The 25,608-nt window shown below is 37.0% G+C and overlaps 1 protein-coding gene and 1 long non-coding RNA gene across 15 annotated transcripts in view; one reads left to right on the forward strand and one right to left on the reverse strand.

The window, feature by feature from the left end:
* The window catches only part of nfia (nuclear factor I/A), a 516,334-nt gene extending 506,163 nt beyond the window's left edge, over positions 1 to 10,171 (reverse strand). For 3 of the 14 annotated variants that reach the window (XM_068037193.1, XM_068037197.1, XM_068037195.1), the window contains exons 1-2: positions 6,321 to 6,811; positions 149 to 680 (exon numbers count right to left, since the gene is read on the reverse strand). In XM_068037193.1, the coding sequence (XP_067893294.1) occupies positions 149 to 680; positions 6,321 to 6,347 (559 nt within the window). In that variant the 5' untranslated portion in view covers positions 6,348 to 6,811. Of the gene's footprint in view, positions 1 to 148; positions 681 to 2,187; positions 2,300 to 6,320; positions 6,863 to 7,250; positions 7,329 to 9,830 lie in introns of those variants that run through there. The other 11 variants (XM_068037191.1, XM_068037192.1, XM_068037196.1 and 8 more) reach the window with 11 other exon arrangements.
* Positions 10,060 to 15,955, forward strand: LOC137372847 (uncharacterized). The gene is made up of 3 exons (XR_010975509.1): positions 10,060 to 10,388; positions 11,375 to 11,612; positions 15,454 to 15,955. It is a non-coding gene; the product is annotated as an uncharacterized lncRNA (long non-coding RNA).
* Positions 15,956 to 25,608: the final 9,653 nt, after the last annotated feature.

The following is a 25,608-nucleotide window of genomic DNA, read 5'->3' on the forward strand; positions in this document are numbered from 1 at the left end:
ACAGAAAAGTATATACACGAGACAGCCATTACACAAGGTTAAATTTAAGGTGAGAACACATGCAGCGTAACCATTTCACAAGAACTAAGATCAAGCTTATCTTTTGAAAGAAGAATTTCGAAGAAATGCTTCTGAAAAATGCACTTACCCGCTGCCTGCGCAAAGTACGCCAAATATAAATCGAGTTCCTTAACAGAAACTCCTATATGATGCGGCTGTACGCACAGCCCAGGGTTAGAGCACTGCGAGGACTTTACGAGTCGTTCACCATCAGTACTTTCGAGCGGAATACCTTTGAATAAAATCACCATAACCAGGTCCAGCCTCCAGACCTTGTCTGCTTGACGCAGACAGTCAATTCGCCGCATCTTGCCTTTCTGGTCTGGGTTTGAAAGCACGCAGCAAGGAGGCTTCTTCCCAGTGACTGTGAGCACAAAATCCTCTCGATACTCAGGTCGGATGTCTTTGCGCAGCTTTGCCAGAAGTCTGGATGCCCATTTCTGCTTCACCTCTTGTTTTTCGCTCAGGAGTTCATCCTTCACCGCTCTCTCTTCCTCCTTTGACATGCGCTTCTCATGCTTCTTGAAGTATTTTCGCTTTCGGGCTTGCAAGTTGAACCATGTGTACGCAAAGGCTCGGACATGGGGCAGAAGTGCTTCAATGAAGGGATGGAATTCATCCTGTGAGAGGAAGAAAAACCAGAGGAGAAAGAATCAGCAAAAGTGAAGTTTTAACAAAAGAAGTAGCATCACACTTGAACCTTCATCAGAATTCTTTTCCTATTAACAAAGAAAATTGAAAAATCAAGAGGCATTTCACTTAAATAACAGATTTAATTCAATACCATTGTATACTCAGACCAGTGCTGTATTTTGTTCGAAGCTTGACTTAGAAAAATTTATGCCATGTACAGTGAGTATTCTTTGTGTAGAACAGTCAAAAAGATGCCGACAGCGTAACTGAAAGCACCCATGTAGGTAACGTCCAAAACACTTGCCAATATTCAAGACGCTCCCTGCGTGTGCTCAGTTTGTTTATGAAGAGCTTTCCCAAAACAGTAGAGAGAAGGATCCCTCGACTAAAGCGTGGGTGCTTTCATTAACCTTCGCCAGCTTTAAAAAAAAAATGCAGATCTCTTCACTCTCCGTCCCCAACCCCTTTGCATGTGGTGTAGCCAGTATGAGCCCGCCTATTTGGCAAATTCCACTCACTAGAATGCCAATCAACAGCTCGTACGAGGGGGCTTTGTGCAAAGAGAGGATAACCCCCACCCCCCCCCCCCCACCTTCCACAAGATGGTTTCAAACACAGCAAGTCTGTACAGTCAGAAAAAATCTGCATATTCTTCATTGTGAATTCATGCTATTTTCTCAAGAAATGGCACATTGAGCTGTGCCCTTGTGGAAAATAAAAATAAAAACACTCCTATACATTATTTGGAGCTCCATCCAGATGATGCCAAATAGGAAGTATTGAATACTTTATTAATAAGTAGTTTGTTTGCAATCCTTATTCAGTAATGTGATAAAACAAATACCCCCGCCCCCCACAGCACCACCAATAAATACATAAATAAATACCGTAAATCCAGGCAGGGAACTGTGATCATTATCAACCTTTGAAATCCAGTTTTCAATCAATAATATTAAAGTGACTGTGGCAAACTGATACAGCATAAACAACAACAAAGCAAGTAGCCCCAGCTGATGTGTTTCACACTGCACTATTTTAAATATTACATATCATGTTATTTTACTTTTAGAATTAGCTAGTCAAAGCCAAACATGCTGATAAACAACTGTAAATTTAAAATAACAAAACACGTGTATACATAAAAACCTACAAAAGAAAAGGAAAAAAATTCTGAGCACAACTGCCATCTGTCTTTTTCTTTTGTTTAAACTAAATGCTGCATAAAGTGTTTTTAAACAACAAAACAAGACAGCATCACTTTTACAACGACAAACACAAAATGTTTGATTTAACGACAGAAAGATTTTTTTTGAAATGGTGTACATTTTACATTGTCTATGCTGAATAAAGTTGTGCATTTTCATTGTATAAATGAGGCCATAGCTGTACAGGCTGGAAGGGATTTTGCTTAATGAAATAAATTAATGAAAAAATGTTGCATTGGTGGGAACATTTAGAGGATTTTTAGATTAAAGTGAATTTTCATTTACCAACCTTTCTCCAGCCACACGACATCTGGCCTGTAATTCTTCAAGCTTAACTGAATTCCTTTACTACAATCATCTACACGTAGGTAACAATCTGTCCTGTAAAGGAGATTTTCAAACTGCCAAAACAAATAATGAAGCTCAAATTTATTAAGTGTCTACCCTAAGCAGATATATGCTTCTTTCTATAGTATCTCAAAGATTGGGGAGATAAAGGACAAGACAATCCATTTCTTCCTGGGCATAATTTAAAATCAGCTGACTCATTTTTTAACAAATTATTTTCAAAATGTTAAAGAATTAATGTAGCTGTTTCTTTTTTTCCCTTTTTTTTTTACTACTTTTCATTCAAAAATTCCTCAAGTCAACCTCTACCATATGATTTAACTTGGTCACAGTATAATAAAGTAGCATGGAGATAGAAATCTCTACAGATATAGCTTCACCGTATAACATTTTACTCTAGTGAATTCAGATTAATTCAATTCCGCACTAAAATGACTATTCTAAATATGGCACAAATCGCCAACTCTAGAATTCATTCCAAGGTAAAGACTCACTCCTGACAGAAGTGCATTTACGGTGTGAATATGGTCATAGTAGAGCTGTGGATGAAAACCTAGAATCAGTATTTGACCTTGGCTGCATGTATGCATGGAACAAGGGATGCCAGTGTGGTGATACTATATCACCACATTGGTGTCCTTTGCTGCGGCCTCCAGATGCCACAAGTTCAGATCTGATGTCTGTTACGTTGTATCTGCAACAGAACTCAGACCTGCAAATCCACTTGAAGTGGAGAGGTTCAAAATAAAACATTTGCTAAACAAAAAAAAAACTTAGCAATAACTTTGAAAGATATGAATTATTACTTAAATGTTTTAAATATACTGGCTAATTGACTTAAGGATATTAACTGTGTGGACTATTGTAAGATATAAGCATTCTGAGCGGGGTAATCTATAATGTTTGGCAGTCTTTTGAACATGTACATTTATGTTTTAATCCAGTCAGAAGACAACTAGTTTCATAGATTCTTGCATCAACTTTATGTTGGAAATCATCCAATGTACAGTTTCCCTGTTCTACCTCAGAGCTAATTCAGAGAATAAGCTTTACACTACTTTACTTCAACGTCAGCGTGAATCCTAAATCTTCCACATCGCCTGACAGCTTTCCTCAATCTCAACTTTCGAATTAAGATACTTAACTTTGGCTGCAAAAAATAAGATCAAAAAACAAAAATAACTTATAGTAAACTGAACTGTGTAGCAATAAGCAGTGTCCAGGCTAGGAGTTTTAATTGTCATTAGTATATTTACCCTGCTGCAGTCACTTCTTATATTGACAAATTAAACAGCCACAAAACGATTGAGATATTAAACACCTGTAACAGTTAAATTATTTTTTGTAAATTAAAAATAAAATAAATAAATAAAAATAAAATAAAGCTAGTTTCCATTACAGGGACCAATGACACAGAGTCGGAGAATGTGTTGAACTGATTTTTTTTGCTAATTACATGAACAAAAAATAAACTGCATTTTCTCATAACTAAAGTTTGTTGTCCTCTTCACATTTTTTTTAATGAAGGCCCAAGTTTGAACCGATTTCTAAATATTTTAAACATTTGGAGGCCAAACCACTTAGTTCCTTAAGTGACAATCAGTGAAGTTGTGGTTTTGTTGTGGCTCTATTTTCATATAAACCTCAGCAATGCACTACAGTGCAGCAAGCACGTCCTTCCCTTGGCACTGCCACATCAATTAGTGTATACTGTATAAAATGAAGAAACCAACAAAATAAGCACCAATTTTCCTTTAAGTGGTCGAAAACTTTGCAGACTTGCACTACGGCACCAATAATTGGACTATTTTATTGTTTACAAACAACTGTCTCTCAGGGCTGAAAATCACATTCTCCACTCGGTTCCAATTAATGTTCATGTTTTTCCACACTTTTCTTTTGCCGTTAATTTATTAAAACAATCTAGTGCATTTTTAGATCATTCTATGCAGTTCTTATTCTTTTACATTTTAATTAGTTCTGCCAAGGAAACAGTAAACAGAATCAATTTCTAAAAAAAAGTTATTAAAGTTATATTTTAAAATGACTGATTCAAACTTACATACCACTATCACCTATTTTTTAATATCTATATATACATATATTTTTGACAGGCTATTTCAAGATCAATTGACCTATTCATTTTGTGCAGTGTAATGACAATTGTACTAATTGCCTCCTAATTTAAAACATTCAAATACAATTTCAACTTCCTTCTTATGGTGCGCTTGGCTTTTTAAAAAAAAAGAAATTATTATAAAGCAGGTTTCTCAAAATATTTGTTAATAAAATAACTCAGTGGGGTTGGGGGGAGGGTTGCAACTGAGGGACTCCATAACTAAATTACTTGCAGTTAACCACCCCATTATTCAAAATGATATAAAGCCAAAAACTATGCTGAAATGTAATAACAATGTGTATAACATTAGAAATTAGAGATTTCTTATGCATTAAATTGATACAAAAATACAAAATGCTTTATATGTACGGGATACTAAAGATTCAGTAGAACTTATATTAAACTTTTATTTCATTTCAAAAATATTGACTAACTTCCAATTTTCTACTAAGTAGCGAAAAACAGAATAATTTAATGTGCTTTGTGTCCTTTAAAGCAACACTGAAGGCTAACTTTAGAAATATAAAGACCAACAGTTACTTTAAGATGGTCACAATGACTTTATGTTGCTGTTAAAAAACGTCAATAAGGCATAATCCGAACCTTTTGTATAGGCAGTTTAATAGGTTAAAACAAAGTTTCTATGAAGATCTTGATGCTGCCCCCTCGCCCAAACAAAGAAACTTATTTATTGATATTAAAGTAGATTCACAGAAACGTTGCAAAGATTGGTCATTGTTGATAGAGCTTTAAAAACTTTCAATCACGTGCAAATGTTTTCAAGGAACGGGCTGGCTAGCAAAGATTCATTAAAACGTCTATATTGATATTATCGGAAATAACATTATTTTCCAAAATAATTTCTATAAGTTGCGTAATATATAAAATCAACGACCCTGAACCTACTGCATAGGATTAATTTTAACCGAATATGTTGAATTACCGGGTTAAATATCCCACGAGATATAGAAGCATAAAATAAAGCAGATTTCAAAGCAAAACCGCAATCTGGAAACTTGAGTGCGGAGAAGAAACACCGCACGCCAGCAGACAGCGCTTTCACGGGGAAAAGCCTGACTTTTTAAATACTCCTGGAAGTAGTGACAATAAAACCATACTGAAAAGTAGAAAGCTTTATGGTGGCTACAGAACGGTAACAACTTACCGAGAGGAATGACATTGTTGTGGGAGTTGGGGGGGGGGGGGGGGGGAGATGGGGAAAGGGGGGGGGGGGGGAAACAAATCAAAATAATAAGGAACTGCACAAGGAAGCCGATCCCGTCCCAAACCACAATGCCCGCAACCCATCTGATCGGACGATTTGTAGGACTGCCACCCAAAGTTCAAGCTCTTCGTCCTCCCAAGAAAAGTAACTTGACGTGAAGACACTCCACACCTGACGGCATCTCAGTGTCTTGCAAAAAAAAACCTCTTTCTCCAAATCTCTAAAAATCCGAATAAAAAAACGCGAGCAAACCGAGCGGGGTACTTGCCGAAATCATTGGGAAGGCGGTGCAATCTGGTGAGGAAGCAGCAGCGGAATTGCTATCAAAGATATTAAAATTAAACTTCCGCGCACCGCTGTTGTGAGTAAACTCCATACCTTACAGTCACAACAAAAGCGTGATTCCCCATCGCCTGCTTCCCCCTCCCCCAAGAAAAAGCAGCGATCGCCACACTTTGCTGCCTGTGAAAAGTCTCAAGAAATACACTGCACCTCTTTAAAAAGCCGCTCTTGGAAAATTTGTGTTTTTGCAGATTAAAAAAAAAATTCAGTCAAAAAAATAATAAATATTAATACGTATCCGCCATTAGCCATGTGCCTCAGTGGGGCAGATCGCTGAACCCAGTCACTAATCTGAGAGGCAGGAGGCATTAAAAAAAGAAGAAAAAGTTTAATAATAAAATCATGACGGGCTCTAAAAGGATACAAATGTTGCAAAAATGTATCCTACCTGGGTGAGACAGAGCGGAGAGTACATTATTGTGGCGGTGCTGGTGGTGGTGAGAGGAAAAGCCGGCTTTCACATTTCAGTCTCGAACTGAAGCCAGCTCTCTTCTCCATCCTGAACTTTAACCCCGCCTATAGTTAGTATATAGTCTACATCCCAACTCTCCCTGTCTCACTCTGACAGTCCGGGCGCTGCTCCTCACATACTTTCCCCGCCCTCTCTCACACTCACACCTTTTATTTTTTGTCTCTCCCGCCCGCTCTCGGGTTGCTTTCTACAGCTGCGATCTCTCTGGATATGTGAAAAAAAAAGAAAAGTCACACTTGCGGGCTGTCAGTGAAGCGAGCCCGCGCTCCTTTTCTCCGCCCGATGCGGGACGACACCCTCCCCGGCCCTCCGCAGCTCTCCCAGCCGCTCTTTGCAAAAAGCCAAGGCCGGGACCGAGCCTCTCTGAATAAAAGCCGCTGCCCTTTCCCCAGCAGCAAGCCAGCTCTCTGCGTCAACACACCAGTGCAGCAGCAAAAGTCTGGCTGGAAGCGGCGCCTAATGTGGATGCCCACTATCAACTTGGACTTGAACGTGGGGAAGATCGAGTGCATATAATCCTCGTCGCCCTTTTCATGACAAGAAACTCTTAAGTCGCCACGAATTTTATTTTTTTTTAAAGTTAGTCAGCCTGCAACTTTGTTGTAAATAAATTAAGATATTTTCTGCATTAAAGCAAATCAGCAATATATATGTTTCCCTGCACCAAAAGTTAGTTGCGAAAGCGAATTGAGATTTTTTTTCTCCCCACCCCCATTAAGTCGGTTTAAAAATCCATGAAGATGATTTGTGGCATATCAGGTTTTGGCGCCTTTTTTAACAGTAAATTGCAATACATAACGAAGAATCATGTGGCTGTGTATTTGTTTTTTTTTCATCGCGCGTCACCTAGTCGAATGTCACTTCCACGACTCCTCCGCCCGGCTGCCGTTCATTGTTTGACATTTTCTCTGCCTGCGCTAGTGACCCATATGTAACACAACGAATGGTGAAGGATCAGCCGGTCAGCGCGCATGCACTCTTACTGCAACGCACTCTGGGCCTTGTAGTCTTTGCTCCTTTCCACTGCGCAACTCCAGTTAAAAATAATATATGAAGCAGTGGCTAATACCACAACTTGGAGCAAACAACACAATTAATTGTCACATATTGTGAGATTTTCTATTCACGTACATATCCATGTATCTCTGGAGAAATATGCAATGCTTTGCGAAATGTTTTTTTTTCCCTCTCCCTTGCAGTACAGATATAAATAGCTCATATTAAGGTATTTAATCTGGTGAAAAAGGGCCTTAGCATTCTGATGAAACGGTCAAGAATGTTCGAATGCATTTGGGTGCAGTTCTGAACTAAAATCACAAATCGAAACCAGAACTGAAATACGAGAGGAATAAAAATATATGACACAAAGTTAGGAGCTCATCTCAATAGAAAATATTCCAACATGTTGCAACCATAACCAGACTTGTTATCATTTAAACTTTTCACTGCGTTAGCGACTTAGCAATAACTTGAAAACATAGCAGGGGTTCTTCTCAGTGGCACGTTTGTTCAATTGTCCCCAAATAAAAACGTACATATCTTTCTATTGGCATAGGGTTTAAGGCATCTGAATTAGTTTACCTCGGGTAGTTCTGTAGTACAGCAGCATTAGATTTTACTGGCCAATATTACTCTAAGCATTTAAGTTAATTTTATCCAAAACTCCCATTGAAAAGTTATTTTTGAATTTGATAGGCCAACAATTGGGCCAGCACGTGTATTGATCTTCAAAGGGCATTGTTAGGGTGCCCACATATAATAAAAAGTTTCATTATAGTGATACTCAACGTATATATCAAAAAGTGAAAAGTACTGCATTCCTGGCATGTTAAGAAGACAACGCAGAGCACAGTTTGGGATGGCAGTAGAATGGATGTGGCTGCTCTCCAATGGAGAAAGTGCCATGTGCAAAGCGTTTCAGTTCAGTGAATTCACACCACCTTCCTTTACATAAAGTCCTACAGTCATAACACCCATCACATGCACACTTGGTAAGCCATATACAAGTCGACGCAAAACAAATGCATCATTCTTTTAGACTATGGATTACTACTCTACTACAATACAAGGATGAATTATTGCGGAGTCTACTTTTTTCCCCCAATTCTTGCGTTCATATGCTGCAGAAATCCCTATGGCTGTGGTCGTGTATTTGAGCGTCATAACTCATTTGGAACCTTACAAAATGGTTTAATCTAAAAATATACACAACATTGCAGCAGTTCTAATCCAAACATTTATAAGATTGCCACTGCCCCTTGTCCTGGAAGGACCCTCCCTCCGAACGCAGAGGAAGATATCAACAGTCTTATTTTGTTAGCACTGCAAATTTACTGGCGTTTTAAAGTCTGGCATGCCAATACTTAATGTATGGGCAACATTCACTGCCAAATTGTTTAATTGCATGTATATTATGTATAATTGCAAACGTTACATATAATTAAATGAAAATGTCAGCTTTTGACATTGTGCGGCGTTTGTACTTCTGGATTGACTGAGAAAGTTTCATGATACTTAAAGAAACGTTTAAATAAATACATGATCCTTCGAAAATATATTCCTAGGATTTAGATTCAATTTTACATAATATCCAGATTTAAAGAAACATTCGCATCGTTTGTTGTCTTAAGACAGTGCGAATTATTTATTCCGTGAAAAATTCTCACCTCATTTAGCACAATTACAGGTACAATCCAGAAAAAGCACAGCTTTTGCAAGGATGAGCCCTTTATGTAAAATGTTTGCAGTGTTTTTGTCACACAATGTATACTTGAATACACATTGTAACATATTTTATAAAAGCATAAATGGTATGCACTTAACATACAATTTTCTGCTATTCGTCCTAGTAAATACTCATTGATCCAGCTGTACTGTACATATCTGAACTACAGTTCCCAAGATACCCTTCCAACAGTCTTCCATTCCACCTAAATCTAACGAGAGCGGAAGCCTCGCCTTTCTACGCATTGATTGGCGCAGTGCAGCTTTGAGGATGTCAATGCAAGTTTCGATTGGTACAAGGAGTTGCCTATCATGTCAGGTCAAGTTCATGTCTCTAGTTCGGCTGACCGTTAGTAGAAAAGATTTTTGAGACCGAATCACACGTCTCGACAGAGCGAGCGCGCAATGTTTTTTTTTGCCTTCTCTTGGATCAGGCAAGCGATCGGGGAAATTTGCCAAGCTCAGCGCTTTCCAAGCTGAAAGCAGCAGCCCAGTCTTGGCGCAATAATAGACATTATCCACATGGACACAAACTGGAACCGGCGTGAATAAAAAAAAGACATCCTATCATCAATTACTAGGCTGAAACATTATTAAAAATACTTTAAATATAATATATCCCTGTTAAATATTATTTTGCATTCAAGTTGAGAATATCTATTAAAAATCATAATTTTAAAAAGTTCATTATGTATCACGTACCATTGCCATGTAAAGAGTACGTGAGAAACTTTAAATTGTTCAGACGTTTAGCTTCATTTGTTGTCGCCTTTTTTGTTGCTATTTTTTGGTTTTAATATATAAACTGGGAACCGTTACAAACCGGAAGCGAAACCAAGCAAAAGCCGCTGCAAAAAAAAAGTCGGCGAGAGATGTCTGAGGTTTTTTGTTTCCAAAGAAGAAGCCCCTTTGAAAGCGTTCCAAGATCGCTCCCAGTTCTCTGGCTCTGTGTTGATGGCGAAAGAGCACTTTTGTGGAGCGCCCTGAGAAGTTGCAATCGATTTGCAGTCCTTACTGTTTATTTCCGCATCGCTATTTGCATAGAAACCACGCACAGAGGCGACCGCACGTCCGACCAATCGACTTCCAGAATCCCGGGAGACGTGAGTCGCGCGAGCGTCTGGCCTGGGATTCCAATCCCGGGCTCGGGTTCTGTTCCAGCACCGATATGGTCCGCACGGTGTGAGGCTTCTTTCATGTTATATGTTTATGCAGAAGGCATTTGTAATCGGCTGTGATTTTTTTGAATAGCAAGCGTAGGTAAGCAAATGTGAAAGACGATTGTTTTCTTTGTAAAGTACAGGATTTGTGTGTATTCCTCTATCCAGTCATTTGCTTATGCAGTTCAATAGATCTCGTCCGTCCTTTTTCTGTTCAACTTAGTTTATAACAAAAATGGTCCATGTACGCATTTATACATATAAGTTTTTAATCAATGCATATTGTTGCAAATAAAAATAAGCAATCTGCTAACCTAGGTGGGGGCCGAGAAGTATTACTGGTGTATACTGATCATTGTACGCTTTGTGAAGGAGCTTTTCTGAAAAAAATACCAGAACTGCTGTACTCAAATGGCAACAGTTGCCACAGAGGAGAAAAAAACACTATAAGTTTAAATGTTTTTTGCGAGGTTGACACTGATACTAAGAGAATGAGAGTTTTCTTAATTTGAAATAAAATGCTTTTCTCTACCTTGGCCCGTTTTATATGTGAACAAAGTTGTAATAGGAACACAATTATTAAACAGCATTTTAACTTTAGTCGCATGGAGTAATTATTAAATTATTCAATAAAGATTCTGTTTCAAAGAATGTTGTCTTTTATTATACTATTTATATTAGGTAGCAAACACTCATTCTTCTGCTTAATTGCTATCGGAAACAGGTCTTGTGTTATTCATGTACATATTAATTACGATACGTTTTGCTTTTATGAATACACCAGACTTTTTGGATGTTTACTGGGATTATCACTAAAATCAAATATTTAAAAAATTTGTATGTATAGTAGGTTAGATGAAGCAAACACTCTATTTTAAGTCGGTGATCATTATATCTATATATATATATATTTTAATAATGTAATTGCACAACTGAATGAAATAGACGTTGTCCTGTCTCGTATCACAGGTTGCTATCTCTGTTCTGAGAAGCCTCTAAATAACATTATGGCAGTGCAGGCTTCTAAGTTTAGTTGAATTTTTGTGTTGTCACAACCTGTGAGAAATCTGCTTTCGTTTTACACAGTCACGGATCGACAGCAAATTGGCACAAATAAGCATGAAAAGATGATTATATACAGCACTTCAAACCTGTTCAGGAACGCACCTATTTATTTTTGATCATCATTTTCTTGTTAATGTATTACCCGCCTGGATATATGAATACAGATTACTTGCTGTGTTTCTCGACCAATAAAATGCTTACACTTATGGTGGATAGCTTGTGGTAACTGAAGGCACCGTGCGATGGAACACATTTTCGGGTAGGACATAAGTAATAAATATGGAAATATATAGCCGCAAAGGACGCTCATGAACGTCTGTAAGATTTAAAACATTTTAATGGATAAACATGGATGTGCGAGCTTTTTGTAATTTACATTGCATGGTTTACTTTAAAAGGAGAGATTTAATATATTTACATAGATTATTGGCATATTCAAAATAATAGACACTGAAATTAGACTTAATTTATTGCATTCAGCTGCACATCAAATAGTATACACATCCTGTACAATCTAATTGCACCAACCCTATTCCAACTGTAATCAAGCTCAGTTTGTTTATTGATTAAATGCAGAATGGCACAAACATTTTTTGTGCGCACCATATGGACGTACCACAAAAAAACAGACTAATGCAGTGTTATATTTGACACACTTGCTTTCATCGCTGCACTTGTTAAGCAGTCGCTGGTAAACATTATTGATTTCCCATAGATTTTTATTTACCATTTCAGAACAGTTTGACAAACGTGTAAAACTGAAAGGTATATTTGTTTCCCTCTTGTCGGTTACAAGTTAACCCAGTCACAATTGTGGCACTCAGGAATACATTTGATCCGGCAGCGAGCGTCTTTTAAAAGGTTCCCACTGCAGATACACTGCAGTCTCGATCAACAACAGCAGCAGCCAGCAAGCACCCAGAGGAACTTCGGAAAATACAGTATGTCGACCACCATCATTATGCTGATTTATGAAGACAAGGTTCTCAAGGGTTTCGCCGCTCCTAATTTCAGCAGTGTCATTTCGACATTAATCAAATATGATTTTTTAAAATGGAATAATCTCTGACGCCGAGGCGATTGCAGTGTATAAGAAAACTATCCGACTCTTTATAAACAAGGCAGTGTTAGGTGCAAAATAAAGTCTGAACAAAACTAGACGCTGCGACAGCACGTACAAGGCGAGCTGACGTTTACTAAAAGAGATCACAATGCAAAATCTGCCCGGTATTTAAAAAACAAACAAACACAGCATTGTTTCATCCTAATGCAAGGAATCAACATATTTTTCCTAATTATATGAATACATGTCACTAGCGCAAATGTCCGTGTAGATTTGGCGCTGGAGATATTGATCTGAAGACATTCCAGAACAGGGAGTGAGAAAGACAAAGTCTTTTGTATATATTTTTTTCTGCCGGTCTTTGCAAACCATAATGCTAAGATCCCAGATCTGGTATTAACACCGTGCAATGCCACAACTAGAGGGCTCTAATAGCCACAACAAAAAAAGTGATTTACTGATTTTGGAAAATGTTGCGAGAGTTGAATGCCCTCCCCCAGTTAGAATGGTGCGCTCCACCGTGTTCCGATTTTATTAACCTTCACTGTTACAACGTTTTGTTTTTCTTCCGAAATATTGCCCTCAAGAGTAGAATCATTGCTTTTCTGAAGGAATAGTTGTAAAAGCGGCTATATTAAAACAAAGTTCTTTACTATGTTCTTCCTTTTACACTCTTTCGGCACCCGTATGGAGCGCATTCGAGGGATTTCTTACTAAAATGGAGTCGAAAGCCCATAAACTTTCACAAATTCCCATTCATTCTCATTTAAGATTTTGAAATATATCATCACAATAATGAGTGAAATGAAGGTGTTTACAATCTTAAGGCGATTGACTGACGCAAATAAGAGAAATATATGTATTTATAAATTCCTTAAGAGGAGGACTGTACCATTAATTTAAATGTTAACCGGCAAGTTCAACATTTTCACACTGTGGTGCATTTCGGCACCAGTTGTCGACAAACCGCCGGATTATTATAGTTTAACGATACAATAATACTAATACGAGCTTTATTTTTAAAAAAAATTCTAGCTGCATAATAGAAAGACAAATCTGCTAAGAAGGGAGAAGACAAAACTTTTCTTTGACTTTTAAGTTTAAATCGCAGTTTTTAAAGTTTTAAAGTTGCTTTCTGTATAAAAGGCTCCACAGCTATTGTTTATGAATATATAATGATTATCGATCGTATATTTAAGACGATGAATTGAGGATTTTAAACTCCGATGCTTCGCTTGTTATCCAGCGTGAAGTGTTGCAAATTCATTAGAACTTCCTCAAATACACATATGAATTTGTTTTACTGTTAGCATCTGCATTATTTAAAGACGTCTGTGTATTGTTGCTTGGGCAAATTTCCATGTTTAAACTACCCATTTCACTTAAAATGTTAAACAGTTTAACTCTTTTGAACAAATCAATATCGCAACACAGAAAAGTTTTAATCTCTTCTCGGCCGTAATTTTGTCACATGTACAAAATTAAACAAAGTAAGGTTCGATTTCAAAAGAAAATTTCAATTGTATTCACATTTGAGCCCACATTACAACTCAGGGTTTATTTACTACGCTCAAGCACCTGCATCGTTATATATTCTTAACATAACTGATTTACAACAGATTTCTATAACTATTTCAATTCCTTGTATAATTTGACCCTTTTATTTGAAGATTTGATTAGTTCCTTCTAAGAATGACTTTAGTTCCTTCACTATGTGAGTAATTTGATTACTTATAAATTGGTAACTGAACAATTTAGTTCTTTCAAGGTACGGGCAATTTGTGAAATTATTTTGTCTAAGTACAAAGTTAACTATTTCTGCGCATGTATAATTCCACAAGGGAGTGCAATATCAGGCATGCTGTGAAGAAACCTTGGATATTTCTTCTCCATTAATTAGAAAATCGACACCAACTTGATAGGGAAATCCTGGACTAAATGGAGATCAAATATATCTAACCTATTACTTGCATCGTTCCGAGTATCTGCAGAAACACGAATACTTTATTTCAGCTTTGTTTTTACACAAGACAATTACCTTAAATAACGGAAAACGTGTGTTTGTTAATTATATATCAAGCACAAGAATTCAATGATAAATTATTCTCAAATTATGTCTCAAGTAGTAATATTGGATCTCAGTAATTACTCATGGCTAACTTGAACAAACATGGTATTATTGACAATTCAAAACAACTAGCTCCCCAAAATAAAATAACTTCGTCTTTTTCAGGACAATTAGCACATATAAAATTAACTAGTGATTCCTATGCCAATATGATGAGTTTGTCAGGAGTCAAATAACGCAATTAAATTAAATTACCTTTCAAAGAAAAATTACCAGGTTTAAATTGAGGCAGTATATTCAACAGTTTCAACACAGGAAAAACATGATCGATTGGCAACATATTATAAGTGAATGGTTCCCCTTTATTGCTTATAATTCGGAAATTAATACTTTAGCAATATATAACATCCCATAAAATAAGTTAAATTATGCGAACTGTTTTTGCTAGTTAAATATTAATGAAATTAAATATAATTTACATGAAAACAATAAGGTATGTCCATTTTGTTTATAGCTTACGCGGAGTGAAAGTTAGAAGACAGGATATTTAGATCTGGATTAAGTATATGCAGAGTTACGTTGAGCATTTACATTTTTAAAAATGAAATCGGGAATGTGCAGCTGCTATGACTTGTTTATTTGGAAAATTGATGAATTTTAATCACTGCTCATCAGTGGCAATATATGATTACAGGGTAGACAGATGATAGACATATTTACATATGTTTAATAATAAATAATACTCGGGATTGGCGTTATTAAACTTTTATCAGTGATACGCCCTTTTCATTTCACCAGTGGCTACAAAACTAAATGCATACATTTAAAACTCCAGGTTTAATTCGTGACTTCGTGTGCTGCATGGAAATCCTATATTTATTTATTTGGCAGTTTACCGCATTTTGTTTGCGTTACATTTTTGAAAGTCTTCTTTTGAACTAAGTAATTTCCAGCTGTTTCTTTTTTCAGAACAAGCTCATGCTTAAAAATAACTATTTCAAAAGTGGACTACGGAGCAACGGTTGGAAACTTATCTCCCAATTCAAAAAAGGATCAAATTTTATTCGCTTTGTGTGTAACCCATCAAGGAACGCATTACATGACAACAGATAATATAAAAGCAGAGTAATAGCGACAATGACAATTAGGATATTTATTCATGTACAATATGCGAGGCAGTATCGATTTTAATCAGTAAGTTAAAATAATATGCTGAACGAACGAATTTTAAATCAGCACATATTATCCCAAAAGGATTATAAGGATTAACATACTGTTCCAAAACTGGGATGAGCGATTGAAAAGACTATCAACGACATGGATACTTTGAAACCAGGCTTCTTATGCGAAACTAAGAGATAATTGAGAAACTGCGTTGAAAAGTACAATATCAAAAAGGTTGAAGCTGTAAACACCTTTAAGCTTCTAATTATAAAACGTATCCAATTATATTTCTGAAATATGCAAAGACATAAAATATAATTTTTGTTCATTTAGAAACATATTTGAAAGTAATTAATTTATATCATAACTAAGCAACTGGAAGATAAATAGAACCAATTGAAGTTTTAGGGCAACACTCAACTTTGACACTTTTGAGAAAACTTGGAGTTCAATGTATACAACCGCATATATCACTTCGGCAAGTTTGTAATGACATTTCTGAAGGTGCACAAAATGGCATGTAAAATATTACAATGCTCAAACTGCTCGTTTTGCAAAAATTCTGAAAGTAATCCCTCTTAGAGAATCTAAAATATGCAGCCTCGCGCTACATTCAAGTAGTTACTTAAAGTAACGTTACTAATAATAATGGACATCCGGATTAACCAAGTGATCAACAGCTGAGTTGAAATTTCCGGTATTTATTTTCCTCATTATATTTTTGCAACAATATCAGAGTTAAAATTAAATCCAGTTAGACTACACATTTTACTTCACCGAGTTAGATGAATGCCGGAATTCTCCAGGCAATATTTTGGTTTACAGTAATATTGGCATTGCATTTTTCAATACTAGCATTATTGTTAATGAATTATTCAATTTCCATTTTGGTGGCGATTCCTTTATTCATTTTTATCTATTTCCATGGAACATAGATAACTTATAAAAAGAATGTCAAAACGAATGTACTTATCTGAGCACAAGTTGATATTTAAGTTAAGCGAGAGATTCCATGCTTCCAAGTTAGGCTACATCACTAAATTCCTTCGTCATTCTTGTTAGTATTTTATTCATTTGTATATTACTGTCATGCGTTTGAAGGTGAAAAGTTGCCAAACTGCAGATTAGTTCGTTATTACCATTATATTAATAATTCTGTTGCCATTATTCCCTCCTTTGTCCTCTCTGCACTGCTAACACTGGGAAAGTAATAACCATGTACCTCTACCTGGCTGTACGATAATTCGGTATAAAGTAACTATTTCAATGCAGGAAAAGGGTTTTTTTGTGCTTTCTTTTATGCATGAAACGAGATAGAAACCGATACAGTTAGACAGCTGAATAATCAGCAGCTAAGGTGATATAGCAAACAAATTAAAACGTTTACGGTACAACGGATACCGTAAACAAAATTTGCCGTAGAAAATTACAGAATGGGACGACAGAAGAACATTTCAGGCAACTTAACAGAAACTTGTTAAGCACTGTATTCCTTTTTTCTACAGGTAGATAATGGATAAATTACATCGATTATTTTGAACGAACATCACAAAATGTAAATAAGATTTTGCATTAGGAGAGCAAAGCTATGTATTTAGTATTCGTTAACCTCTGTAGTAAATAGGTTTCCGCAATAATTATATCTTGTTAAATGTTTCATTGAATAAATTCCGATTACTGTTACAGTTAGCCCTACAATTGATTATCGGAGAATTAATTAGCAGGTTCAGACTAATTATTGTTCTACCGGTCAGTAGAAATAAATGTTTGCGCAAACTTATAGCAAAAATGCAACAATCAGGATAGAAAGAAAGAAAGGAAGACAGAAGACTAACAGGCAGAACAATGAACAGGTAACAACAAAAGAACTCCAGTTAAAACCCTGGAACACCAACATTTCATTTTGATTTGGCCCTTTTTAGGCTGTAATGCTTATATATAATTTGTATTTTTAAAATGTAGTTTCTTACCTAAGTGTTGCATAATATAGTTTGTAATTTATTTTTCTTAACTATCTCGTTTAAATTTTAATATACTGTATAGTGTTATACGATTTTATAATAGTCCACAAGGGATATCATTTATAGCTCTTAATATTTAACTATATTATAGCACCCAGTTGCTTTGAGAGAAATAAGGAAGCATCAAATGCAATACATATTGCAGGTCACCATTACTGCAAAGTAATGTTTTGCAACACTTGCATTTTAGAAACTACTTAAATAAAGCAAATTGTGTCATATTAAATATTGTAACCAATATTGTAATCACTGCATACTAAACTATAAAGCTTGGCAATACTTTAACTAAGTGAGATATAAAGTAATTTATAGATTAAGTATAATTTTAAAACGATTAAATAAAAAATACTTGTTATTCACTTAAATATATTTGGCCATATTGATCAAACTGTAATAGAGATGGACCCATTTCAGGGAAATTATGTTCAACAACCTTCAAAATAAAACTCATTTCACTGAAAAAAGACACAAAGACAAATTGTGATATTTGTTTTAAAGTCTGTGATAATTTGAATTGTCTTCCATTTTGTGCGATTACAATTACGTTGTTGTTACAATTAGGGTCGTCTTTGCATGTTGCTTCTCAATATTTACTCTTAAAAATCTAATACACATATATGCATTTGTAAAACGTTTGTTAAACTGAAATGCAAGTGATCACTAGCGCAGAGGTGTTTCAGAACCCTGCACAAGGCGCTTTTACTAGAACTTATTTGCTAATATGCAGTTTGTGCCATTTGTTGAGTTTGCTGTTAATAGTCTGATTTCATTAGCTTCTGTATGAGATTTAAATGTCATTCTTCACACGTCTGCCAGGATAAATGCCCGCATTAAAATCTAAATTAAAAACTGTGCATGATGTGTCCATAAAACCTCATATGCAGGCCTGCGTTGTGCAATTTTAATTTGCGTAATAACGTCAGCATTAATCATTAATATTTATGCCACACACCTTTAATGAATGAGTGAACCTCAGAAATTCTAATAAAATTAATCCATGAACGCAATATAACATTTGATAGATTTCTCCGCATCTGAGATTATATTGCATAATTAAATTCAGCTTGAATAGCATAATATTGTTTATATAATCAATTTAAAGGTAACGTACAAAAAACTTAAACACAAGCATCAGATTGTATCAGCAACATGGCCAGAAATTAAAAACAAATACTTCCAAATGTCAATGGTCCTTCATGATCGGGTAGAGAGAGTATATGGTAAACTAACTTGAGTAAAAGGTACAAACAGGTATTATGGTGAATTATCTGGAATAGTGAACAGGCTGTATATGGCAAATTGCCTGAATTAAGGGATACACGTGGTATATTTTAAATAGACAGTATGGACACGATACATAGAAAAATTATCTTAAATACTGTAACACACAGGCCATATCCTAAAATACGTTAAATTGTAGATACGCATTTGGTATATGGCAAAATATCAACCAGTGGGTACACAGATGGTACATTCTAAATTTTTGAAATTATGGATATAAGCTGATCGATAGTAAAATAGCTTTACATCGTGCCAACATAAATGCCCCAATTTGTTTTTAGGAATCCTCGCCCAGTTTATTTTGCTACATAGAATGAATGATTTAATTCATTTAGATTTGAATATCCGAGCTCATACTTTATACTGTTAGTAATTTATTCTGTTTATTTTTGTAAATTGTTGACAGTTAAATATTCTTTAAGTTTTGTGAATGGTTGATCGGAGATTATCCGTCATGCTGGCTATTAGGTTGATTAATAAGAGAATTTATGTTTGCTTTTCTTCACAGTTTTAATTGTTTCATTTCCGATCTACGAAGGTCACCCTGTAGGTAAATATATGAGAATTTGCTGATTTAACTTTAGATAGTGGCAGTAAATGGGATCGGTGAAATTGCTCTAAGACTTTCCGCTAACATGAGAACCAGAGCGCCACTAGGAGGCAGGGACAAACTCACACTACGTGAAAGACGCAGGATCTTATGGAAGCGCATGGTGGGAGGGGTTGGTGAGCAACAGCATACTTAGGTTTGTGAGTGTGTTCGTGTGTGTGAGTGTGTGTACGTGAGAGGAATGTGTGCTTATGTGCGAGAGGCAGTGCGTATGAGAATATGCGTGTGACAGAAGCGAATACACATATTTGTCATTGTGTGTTTTAGAGGAAATGTTTGTTGGGTGTGTATGTGTATGAGAGAGAAATGTATATGACAGAAAATCTTGTGAATGTTAACTTTAGTGTGCAATGAGGTTCGTATGTGTGGACGCGCCCCGTATCCACTCGAGAATGCAGTTTTAGGAAATTTGACTGTGTGTTGGCGAAAAAATTTCTGAGTTTGACAATGTCAACAAATAAAAGTGCATATTAAAGTGCACACGCAAGAGCCACTTGAGTGACTAAGTAGTATGAAAGTGTACATTTGCAGTGTGAAGGTGTGTGAATGAATATGAATACATATGAGTGAACGTGTGAGTTGAAGTCGGCGTGTGACATTGTGGCTATCTTTAAGACTACAGTTATACTGCAACTGCCGGCTTCAGAGCAGTACTTGTGGGCAGTGAAGCGTGCGCTTGAATGCACAAGCACAGCTCCAACTCCCCTCGACTTTTTTTAAATATTCGGAGAGCAGGAACAGCAGTGTCGCTTTCTCACATTAAAATAATCTATGTACGCTTTTCAAGTTTTCAGATGGTTTAAACCATTTGGCTAGTGTACTAGAGTCAGTTCCTGATCCGAGTACTGAGTTATACTGCCACTTGTCTGTGACTGCGCACCTTGACGGAACAATGGGATCGTAGACTGCGTGCGTCTAACTGACTATTTAGTATGCATCTATGGATTTACCCAAGAATGTCCGTTACTTTGGGGTACAGGCGAAACTGTTCTAGGTATGCACTCATATCATTTGCCATTCAGCACCTGATCTAACTCCAGGCTGCATTGAAATCAAGCTTTGTGGGAGACCCTGCAGAAGTCCTCTTACATCAGATACATCACACTGGCTACAGCATAATTCCAACTCAAATGCAGAGACCTGTTTTAAAAATGTCCATTCAGTCATCCAATATTTTATAAACTTACTTTCAATGTTTGCTTTAGCGTTATGAGAAATTGTAAGTTCCTGGCGACTCTCTCTTGACATTAAAATTAGGGAATGCGCAGAGTTCCTTTGTTCTCGGCTCAGCCAGTCACAGTTGTCAGTATAACTGAAGTATACCGAGTACTTTGGACAGATAGGGGTCTGCCACCTGTTAGCTGCAATTGCATAACTATTTATGAGCGTGCATGTGACTGTATGAATGTGTTAGTATTTATGAAACAACGTTGGTGTTTGCCTTCCATTAATTTTATTACAGATCAATATTTCGTTACTGTTAGCATGATTGTATTAATAACAGATAATTATAATAATGGTAGGGATCACTTTAACACGATACTTTAGTGATGGAGTAGGATCTGTTTCTTACATTGTAACAGTGACTACACTTCAGAAATACTTCATTGGCTGTAAAGCGCTTTGAGACGTCATCACGCCGTGAAAGGCGCTATATAAATGTAAGTTTTCTTTCTTTTTCGGCTGTTCGTAAAGTAAATTTTAGCTCAGTTGAATTTTGCCGGACACCTGATAACAACGAAAGGCACAGATGGAGGACATGTTGACCTGCGGTGATTACATTGGAGTAGACAGACCTAGTGTGGTCTCACTTTACAGAAACGATACCATTTTGGCGAACTGAAAATTCCCAGCAGCACTACAAAACCTGTAATGGCAATCTTCTGCAACTTCCCTCATGGCACATTTTTGTTTTAAGAGGGTCCCCCTCGATTTCACCCAGAGAGTGGTGGGAGTCGGGAACCCAATATCTGGAAGGGTGTTAGAGGCAGACACCCTCATCACATTTAAAAAGTACTTCGGTATGCACTTGAAATGCTGCAACTTCCAGGGCTTTGGACCAAGAACCGGAAAGTGAGATTCGGCTGCATAGCTCTTTATCGGCCAGCACAGACGGGATGAATCAAATGGCCTTCTTCTGTGCTGTAAATTTTCTATGATTCTATGTTTCTTCTATGATTTTTAATATATCAATATTGTGAGAATCCGTCCCGCCCACCCCGCCGCAAAAAACACTTCCAATTATGTAGATGCCGAGAACCAAGCTGTTCTCGTTACACGAAGGAATATCGGATCGATTTTGATGGACCAGTAAGGGTGACACTGAGTTGCCCCAATGCTACTGAACAAGAATCAGCACAAGTGCCCCTATAAGGGCACCACCAATGTAATAAACAGACATACGCGCCAATCAAACGAAAAGATGCCCAAAAAAAAGCAACAAAGTCCTAACAAAACCTGAAAAAGAACCCCACTAACTAAACCATAATGTTTGATCAGTGAGATATGACACCTAAAGTGGAGGGGACTAGGAAGCTCGGGGCCGCAATGATAAATGAATCATCTAATTTTCCAGTGTCCTTAATGGACGGAATTCACGAATTTTGTAATTCCTAGAGTGAAATGGCGACCATTCAGCGATCATTCTATGATTAGTATGGCCTCGTTTTTTATTTTATTAAAATAATATGTTTTGATAACACAATGGGGTTGGCAGTACCTGGTGACACTGCTAATACATTAATTCGGGGCAATCAAAGACGTTAAATATTCGATACAACAACATTTATATTAATAAACATAGAACACACACGAACTTATATAAATAAGCGTAGAACTTGGCCGAAAATTAGCTTAGTAAAAACACAGCAAGTGCTCCTAACCAGCAAACTGGAATTTAAGCAGTTTACATTAAATAGGCATTATCCAGTGTAAATCTATCACAAATTAATTTTAGATGGGATATCTTTTTACCCATTGTCTCTCGAGACAAGGAGGCCAAAGAAGAGGTCCTATCCTGTAATATCTACATTGATAGCTAATCATGCTCATTTAAACCAAACCATGGCTAAATCAATGATCACTGCTTTAAGTAAATAGGCTTTTCCCCCAATTATTAAATGCGTATTTTGTAATTGTCCAGCTCAGGAGACAATATTAGTTGCGATGCTACATTTTGTATCTGAGTTTTGGTTCATTTTCCTCCTTCCCTGACACACTATTCTCACTCTTTACAAAACGTCACCAACTCTTTGGTAATGAAAGGAATGAACACAAGTAGTTTATAGGAGGGTTTAACGTGCGCACTTGTTGCTCATTACAATATAGAGACGCAACGCTATTATTTACACTCTCACTTGCAACAAGTTTGAAGCCTCCACATTTTCAATCAAGTACAGACAGAACATTCGTGTAATGACACAAAATCTAAATAAGGTTTTCTAGTATGTTGCTTTTAGTCGTCACTTCAATTAGACAAGGTGGCAAAAACGGGGGACAAGAGAAAGGAAACTAAGTTGTGCAGTCGGTCCTGGTGCTCTTAAAAACACAACCAAACCCTCATGCACCTCAACACTGCGTTTTATATGAACACTGTTGTCATAAGGTTGCTTGTCGCTATTTATAGATAATGCTTAGATGCATCAACTCATCCCCTACAACGCTTGGACTATTGATAGAATCGGAAAAATTGCATGGCCTAAACAATGTGCCTCCTTTTTATTATGTTCGCGCATCAGAAAAATATTTTATGCGTATGAGTTAGTTGGATACAAAACTGAAGACATACTATCAACAGATTATAGTAACTAACTGGCTCTTTCCTTTCTTGAACAATTTGAAACTTTTGATATACCAATTGTCATAATCCCACCTACTTATCAATTTCAAGCTAAATAATAGCTTTCAGGATGACTACTTCATTCAATGTTGCGGTTGATGATGTAATAACAAAATGAAACTAGACGTTCCTTATTATTGCTGACGAATATTTAAAAGGAAGGGCGATGGGGCTCATTCCAAATGTGTTTCAAACAGGGGTTGCATAAGAGCAAAGTTTGGAAGATTTCTGTGTATTGTAAAGCAGACAGTAGGGGCCGCTCTCCTAACACTGCAGTGAGCTATCTCCGCTCCAGTGAACAAGCCATCTGGAAAACAGATAGGCTCATGGGACATATGGTTTGGGATCAATGCAAACAACAAAAAGGAAATATATCCAGGCTTTTATGACAGATTCGAAAAACTGACGTTTTGTTTAACTTATTTATCATCAGCTGCTTATCTTAATTTGTTGATTTTGCAAAAATATCCATGCAAACAAATTGAATAATTTTCTAGGCCAAATTAAGCAGTGCACTCTGGCAATCAAACAGAGCCTTGTTTAGAGAACATTATTGATGGAAAAAAATTGTCCGGTAGCAGAGCAATTGGGTCATTCAATTTCGCCTTATGGTTATGGTTAGAGGAAAAGAATGTGATATATAGATTAGTACAGACACATGACTTGCAATGGAGATACAAGGGATGGAGAACAAGGAATATGGGCAAAATTTTACTGGTGGGCTAGGAGGTGGGGTGTGGGGGTGGGGTGGGGTGGAGGGTGTGGTTGTTGGCAAATTGCTGGGGATGCCAGGTCAGAAGGGCTCCTGGACACAGTCCCACCACTGGGCCATTTTACCAGTGCTGGGAACGTCAGTGGTTCAGTCACTTGCCAACTGGAGGCGGGTGGCCAATTTAACCAATTAAAGGCCCAATTAAGGGCCATTTTTCTGGGTTGTCGGCATTTTTCTGGTGCCAGAGTGGCCCCCCGCCACATGGGGTCACTGCCAGCTACATGGAGGCACCCTCCCAGTGACTTCCTGGCGGGTCATAACATCCAGAGGCTCCATGGCCCATGGAGGGGGTCCCTGGCGGCAAAAGCTGCCTCTGTGGCCCTCACGCTGCTGCTGGAGGGATTGCCAGGACTTGCCTGCCTGGACCCAGCAAAGAAAAAACATTTATAACTTCCCTCAAAATGCCTCTGCCGGCCATCTGATTGGGCTGGCAACATAGAGAGCCAGCCCGCTGTCCTTAATTGGTCTGGCATTAGGTCCTGAGGTTGGGACTTATCCCCTGCTGCCTGTGAGTCTGACATATTAGATATGGAGACCTCAGCAATTTTCGGTCACCCAAGTCCTCCGGCATTGAAGGTTGCTTTCTAGGAACAAAAAATGGGCAAATAGAGAACAAGATATACTGAAGCTGGATTGATGCTATTTCAATTGTGAGGCCAGTTATCATGCTAATTACTAGAAACCAATCTCATTTTTCAAAATATGCTTGTAATTTATTTCCTTGAACATTTTAAAAGTGATTTGCTCCAACTTTTTATGACAATCATTGTAGTTGCCTACATTACAGCAGTGACTACATTTCAAAAGTACTTCATTGGTTATAAAGTGCTTTGGGATGTCCTGAGGTCATGCATTGTCAGTTTGGTGCTTCCACGCAGTTACGTGGCAAAGGGATTGCTGCTCTACCACAAACTGAATACCACCAATTGTCACACAGTATGTGGGATGGTCCCATAGTAAATCGAAGAGTATACCTTCACCCATACTGCCCATCATAGATGCAGTCTACTAATAATGAGGGGTGTGATATGTATATATTCAAAATCTTATATTTAGTCTGAGGTTACTATGCATCATAGTTGGTGTGTCTTAAACTTGAGGATGTGCCATAATCTGTTGAGCTAAAATTCTATACTCAAATCCTTATTGTAGCTCCATCATGGATTCCAGAAAATGTGTTAAATGCCTCCCCAGGAATACATGTTGTCTAGCAACAAATTTCATAGACGACTTGTCTGTTTCCAGTTTGAGAGGATGAAGTGACACCACTTCAATTTCCAATAACAGCAACATCAATAAATAAGTACAATGAAAAGATTATTTCTGTTATGAATTCTGTATCATGATGGTAAATATACACACAAGGTAAATATACCACTCAGATAAATATTCTGGGTGCAAATTATGTGTATCCTCCCCTATTTCTTTCAGTTTATTA

This window comes from Heterodontus francisci, chromosome 8 (genome assembly GCF_036365525.1).
Source record: "Heterodontus francisci isolate sHetFra1 chromosome 8, sHetFra1.hap1, whole genome shotgun sequence".
NCBI lineage: Eukaryota > Metazoa > Chordata > Chondrichthyes > Heterodontiformes > Heterodontidae > Heterodontus > Heterodontus francisci.